At 47.6% G+C, this 6,673-nt stretch overlaps 2 protein-coding genes across 2 annotated transcripts; both read right to left on the bottom strand.

Moving 5' to 3' along the window:
- Positions 1–512: 512 nt before the first annotated feature.
- Pmar_PMAR011998 (hypothetical protein) lies at positions 513–1,099 on the bottom strand (the record flags this gene model as incomplete). Its single annotated transcript, XM_002774078.1, has 2 exons — positions 513–663; positions 956–1,099. Coding segments are annotated over 2 exons (295 nt in total), but the record flags the coding sequence as incomplete, so codon positions are not given.
- A 1,018-nt stretch (positions 1,100–2,117) lies between these two features.
- Pmar_PMAR011997 (hypothetical protein) lies at positions 2,118–3,590 on the bottom strand (the record flags this gene model as incomplete). Its single annotated transcript, XM_002774077.1, has 6 exons — positions 2,118–2,305; positions 2,401–2,514; positions 2,563–2,716; positions 2,758–2,820; positions 2,865–3,061; positions 3,442–3,590. The coding sequence occupies 6 exons, from the start codon at positions 3,588–3,590 to the stop codon at positions 2,224–2,226; spliced, it is 759 nt and encodes a 252-aa protein (XP_002774123.1). The 3' UTR covers positions 2,118–2,223.
- Positions 3,591–6,673: the final 3,083 nt, after the last annotated feature.

Genomic DNA, 6,673 nt, shown 5'->3' with positions numbered 1-6,673 from the left:
CCACTCATTCTAAACATTCTGTGGAGTATTCAGTAAGCAGTCCACATCTCACACCGCAGAGATCGCTGAATTCACGCAGTGTAATCCGCCATCACACGCAACACTCCCAATAGCGACCCAGGTTCAATCCCCACACCTATCAGCGATACTCGATACCTTATCACCCAGAAAGACGACGCTAAGACCAGTTCCTCTCCTCCCCCATGAGAACCTCTTCCTCCCACGTAGCATGGGTCATCTGCAATCCTTTCCACTTCACCATCCACTGCCTTCTACCCTCATCTGCTCACCCAAAGCCATCACACTCAGGATAGCCCCCCTATAGGCTCACATTGACGGAAAGTAATAAGGCGTTCCATCTGCAGCCACTCCTCCTTAATAAGCCCTCGATCCACCAGCTCGTCCAACAGGGCCGCTTGCCCCCCACTCGATGCAGCATGGTTGGATCCTGGATATCAAATAAGTAGTTTCATGTGCATGCTTGCAGATGACGATGATCATCCTAAACTCACCAGCCGAGCCCGAGCGTTTCCTTCTAGGGCTGTCCACTGCTGCTGCTGGTTGTTGTTGTCCTGATGATGGACCCCCCTGCTCAAGTGTAGTGATGGGGAAGTCCACGTTCTTATCTATCTCTCTTGGATGCCGTTCCTCAAACTTTCGTATCTACCACCATGCGCCGTCATACAAACTTATATCTATCGATAACATATAAAATATATATACTATTAACACGATTGTCAAAAATATATTTCACGACTACTGCATATCGCGAGTATCGCGTTTTCCACAGAGTATCACGCCACTTCACGTAAGATGGGTGAAACTCCGATATTACATATAAATTACATAATATTATTATTATTCCGCTCTAAACCATTCACGTATTTATACTTCACATATAATATATTCATAGGTGGTAATGAGCAGCCATCTGCCTCCCCCTTCCTCTCCCTACCCTCATGGCAGCACCGCCGTCCTGGTTCACTAGAACGTCCATAGAATGCCAAGAGACTCTCGAATAAGGTTCATTAGCCCACTTGATGAGATACTCATCAGCAGCTTCAACATCATGCACCCTCCTGGCCAGTATTGCCTCCATCTTATGCTCACCCCCTTCCACTGTTGTGGGATGATGCTGATGATGACCATGATGATGACGATGATGGTCTGACGATGATGAGGAGGGAGAGGGGGAGGAAGATGACCGTTTATGGCTGTGTGAATTAGTCACAGCCATTCAGACTAGTAAAGACAAAAAACGCCGAGTAAAGGAGCCTTGTGGGCGCCTACAGAGAAACCGTCACCCCATCATCGCCCCATCACCAACACAACTAACACGTTACTCAGCACCTGTGTGCATGCGTGCAAACAAGCCCTACATATACTATAAGGCCACCTCACCCTATATCTTTCTCCTCCCAGAGGTGTCTCCAATACATGCGATGCCATGACGGACGGACAAGACAGATGTGGGTCGATTGATTCACCAAGGGTGGATAGACAGATCAATCGCTCCAAAGGCGAGCGAGGCATATTACTCCAACAGGGCCAAGCGGTAGAGACAGTAGTATGAACAGCCATCGTCATCCCTAACGGCCTCTCACCCATCCACCCAAGTTCGATCCCCAGACACGGCGTGTTTGGTTTTATATCAGCTATCAGAATAAAGGGGACAGCAAAGTAACACTACAGCACACAAAGAGAGGTCATAACAGTAAACCCACCCTCATACCATCATCCTTTCAACTACCTCTAATGCCTGCGTGGGAGCCCACCACTTCACGAAAAACCACTACAGAAACACTCTAGAGTCTACACTATAGTGACAGGAGTAATACGCCCCATACCACTCCGTAAACTGGTATGCATCTCGAGTTATCACACCTCTTTGATTGATGGAACTCGGGCTACAGGTATGTGCTTGCGTGCGGCACGCATACACACAAGTGGGCCTGCATAATGTGACATGACAAAACCGAAATTATGCTCAAAATGCAGATAGAGCATTCCTACATCTCTTTTAAACCAGCAGGTTATATCACCAGCATATATTCCATACAACCCAGGTTCGATCCCCGCAGGCAGCGTTTATTAACAACGCCAAGCTGTACTATAATGCAATGCATAATAGTCATCATCACTACACCTCTCCCTCGATTGATACAGAATATATGAAATGGTAGCATAAGTAGACACAGTGCGGTATCAGTAGTGGTATTATTATCACTTTTGATGGTTGAAAAAAGCCCCACCAAAGAAGGGTCGTTCATGTCTAACATCCTCGTTAAACGCCCACTGCGTTGCCCTAACACAGTCAAGAGTCATTCACCCATCATATTCAAGTACCGGAAGAGGAGCAGGCATCCATAATCGATCACTCGATCGATTTCCCAACCCTACCTCAACAAGAAATTCGCATCAATCTTGCGTTGCATCTCTTCCTCCCTCCACTTGTGTGTATAATACCCATACACCAAATACAGGCTGACGCTGGTGATACCAAGAAAACAAGCTCTGACAACATCCACCACATCAAAGAACCACTCCACGCACTGGTCTTACTTATTAAAAGGACTTTCAAAAAACCTGTTGATGGAATCTGCGAGAATCTCAATAGAGCTCTTCGGTGGCATCCGACCAGCATCATTATCAGTGTTAGAATTCATCATAGTATTGGTCGAGCTCTGATGCATGTTATTGATGGTGATTGGTGTACCTGCTCCCCGACGTGAACTGGGCTCATACGAAACCACCAACCTTCTGTCCTGATCGCCGACGCAAACTGTGATAGTTCCGCAATAACCTGTCGCCGTGTTTGATCTGATCAAAGCCCGCATGGCAACCACACCAGTCGGGAGCGCTACCCCTTATGTCCTGCTCTCTCACGATAACAGCATCCACATTCATAGGTGGCATCATCATACCACTCGAGGGCCCTCCTACTGCAGCATAGTCATCATATGGAGTCGAGACCAGCTCATCCCCTCCAATACTGGTATTAGTGATGGCTTGGGGATTGCCACGACGCTGGACACCATCCGACGTTGTTGATACTGAGTTCCTGAACACCAAAATACTAACCATAAAAGGGACCATATAGACTCTCCACTGTGTGCAAATTCCAATGAGAAATAATATCCTGAGTTTCCAGCTCTAGTCGGCTCATCAAATCGATCAACATGATACCACCATACAACGGCAAACTTTTTCCCTTTTTCAACAAGGTTGGAATATATGTTCGATTTCCTCAACGGAGCTCAGGGGTCTCCCCACTGACTTCCTATTCAAATACGGCAACGATCGAGAAATTTCCTTAGCCTTTCCGTGTCGTCGCGCACACATGTAGTTGAGCACTTGCGTATTCTCCCAGATTGCTTTCCAATATCAAAGCTCACCCAGTGTGCAATAAGTAAGGTTAGAAGGATATCCCCTCAGTCTCACCATCTCTCAGTAGTTGGCTGCTTATCGGAAGCCTCACTACCATCAGTACTACCACCACCATTCCCTGCTGTTGCATATCCTCCATCACTGGACGATGCCTCTACCGGGGATCGATCCGACATCCTCTGCCCGAATTGGTTGGGGAACATTCAACACCAGAGGATAGCAAAAGGAAAGAACAAGAAGGAGGTCATCCCACGCACCCGCCCATGGATTCGATAGTATCTTAAGGTTGACGTGGTAAGATACAAATGAGGTCCAGATGAGTACCACCCGCGATTCCCAAGCTAATTAATAAAACTACAACACAACCCTCCAGTATTGACAACATCATGAGTCCCCATCTATCCCCATCGACTCTCACTTTTCCTATCACACTTCACTACGTCCCTACACCGATATTCATTCATAAGTGTCTCCCAGCTTCGCTCCGCCGAATTTCCAGTTCTATCTTCTACTCCTCTCCGTGGGTTCTCCCTCATGTACATCTGTTGCTGCCATACAAGGTACTTGTGCCTCGCACAAAGGTTGAGACTTTTACAATCACTGTGTGTATGTAGGTACGGCTGGGATGACATGTCGTCAATTCTGATGAAAAAAGAGGCAAATTCCTGCAGCGCTCACACGAAACCGCCACTGCACCAGCACGACAACAACAGGATAAACGAAGAAACTATCACGTAAGATCAACTCCAAAACTCATTCATAAACTCATTATACACCCATCCACCGATTCCCATCAGCATACCGCTCTAGTGATCGCTTGTATGAACTCGTATTGTTGCAATAAGGCGCCCGTCACATGTCCCCCTCGGACCCACCTTATAGGGCATCCCAGATACTCACTCAACTTATTCGTATTGTCTCCCAGTACGATAGCGTCATGCCGTGCTCCTAGCAGTTCCACTCGAGAACTAGAGAGGTTGGCAGGCTTAGGATAGGTCGTGATATCAGTAGCAGCAGTAGCCTCTTCAATGTAGTCTCTTTCCAACACTGGGTTCACATACGGCCGCATGGCGCTCCTTTCGTGAGTCCAAGTAGAGCTGGCAGAAGCGGCTGGGAAGAGAGCACAAAGTGACAAAGGAGTGGTATTAAGATTCCGTATTGTTATAGCACTCATAATCGCAATGGAAGCCCCTATAGAAAGGCCACCTACACAAAGCCTATCAGGAGCGAGATTCAAGTCAACCCAGTGCAGGATGGACCTTGTGTCCGATACCGCTCTCACCGCAAATGCCAAGAACTGTCCCATACTGTGCAGACGTTCCCCATCAACAGAGTGGCTCCTTCTACCCCTCAATGGGTTCTCTAGTAATATCATACCACATACACCCTTGCTGGCTAGGGTGATAGACATTGGCACTTGACGAGAGGCGTAATGCTCAGCAAAGGAGGGTAAGAACACTACCAAAGGGCAGCTACTACTACTACCATCACTACTGTGTGGAGTATTAGCCTTACTACCAGCAAGCCTAGTGGAAATGTAGTCAAGCATGCGATCCAAGTAGATCTTACTCTGGCCGAGAATGCCAAACCCGACCAAGTCCAATCTCGATAACAAAGATTCCCCATCAGGATTCATAGTAGGGCGAGTTGAGGTCTCCCTCACCTCAAATCGATCGTCAGTAGCAGCAGACATCCTCTTAGCCATTTCTATTCCCCTAGTATCAGCTGGTAGTATCACCAAACACCATCCCGTGTCACACGCCCTCGGCAAAGGATCGTTACACTGTAGAGGCCTCGATGGGAAATACCCAACGCGCCAGAGGACCTTCTTATACCGCATCCACAGATCCCCTTCCCACCGTATCGTGAAATGAGGATCAACTACATCTGCCTCAACACAGCTCTTGGCAGCCTCTTGAATAGCATTCAAATCAGCAGCATCATCTTCCCCATAGAAATGACAAAGATCACCGTCCAAGCCAAGCTTCCGTTTAGCTATCCGGGCCGACCTGTTAGACCACCAGTAATCAGCCAGGGAAAGGTATCCCCCTTCCTGCGAAAAACTCTGTACTAACGCGTTACGCTTCTCTAAAGTAACTTGTAAATACCAACCATAAGCCCCCACTAGAGATACTCCTATCAGAGCCATCTTATACACAGTAGGAGACCTCACCCACTGCTTGATATTCATTGCCCCCCTAACTCGTCGACTCAGCAATGTAACCATGTAACCGACACAGCCCGGCTGCCACTGTCCAGCCTTGCGAGGTCAGTGGCGCGCGCCCAAGCAATCGATAAGGAATGTACGCGTTCCGTAGCACTTCCCGTGAACGATCCCCGAGGGGTAGATCTTCGCGTAGATCTTCTAGAGGGCGCTCCCACGATGGAGGCAGAGAAGGACGAAGAAAGGTAGTATTCTCAGGATTTGACGTTTTGGCAAAATTTCCCCTTTTTTGAGGGATTTTCTACCAAAATTACAATGATCGCGCATCGCGGAAAATCTTTCCAAAAACTATTGACTCGTACCTTTGCAGGCTCGTGATGACGAGTGGGAGTATGATCGTGAACGGCGCGAAAGGCGATACCGGGAGGCCCCCAAACGGAGCGATTCCTCCACCAGGAGATCTGGATCATACTTCCGCACTGACGAACATGATGATAGAGTTCTTCACACCCACACAGCTAGCGGCAACCATGGCCCTACTGCCCTTCGTCCAGTCAAGGACTTCCGTCCTAGAGTCCGTATCGAGAGGCATGAGAATAGAAGGGAGGCTGTATTGTTCCTCATGGCTTGGGATGACAAGACTCCCCACACTATAACGCAAGTCGACACTGCTATCGAGTAATAACAACAACAACAGCATTCTCTCCATCATTTTCTTTTCTCAGTGAATTCATGAGGAAACTACCTAAGGAACCCGAATATTACATTTTCACCGAGGAACTACTTTCTGGTAGTAATAAGACTACTTCCACTCTCACACTTATTCGAAAGTACCTCATTTTTCTCAGGTATGGTGCCTAACCTGGTTTACTGTGATAGATGGATAATTAGTATACTGGACGAGTCCTTACATAAGTCACTCAGCACTTCCGAGCTATCAATCATGAGGTCATAATAAAGCGGTTTAGTCGTTATAGGGAGGATATGTTTCGGAGTGATACACTTCAGTAGTGTATTTATTCTCTTCCAATATGACACTCCCTCACGAGGCTCCCCTCCTTGCCCGCGCTTGACTTATTTCCACACTCTTAGTTGCTATGATTGGGCGCATCTTGAGCTCGG

Source organism: Perkinsus marinus (genome assembly GCF_000006405.1).
Source record: "Perkinsus marinus ATCC 50983 genomic scaffold scf_1104296958712, whole genome shotgun sequence".
Lineage (NCBI taxonomy): Eukaryota > Perkinsozoa > Perkinsida > Perkinsidae > Perkinsus > Perkinsus marinus.
Note: the sequence above shows the minus strand (reverse complement) of the source record. Positions and strands in the feature narration are given on the sequence as shown.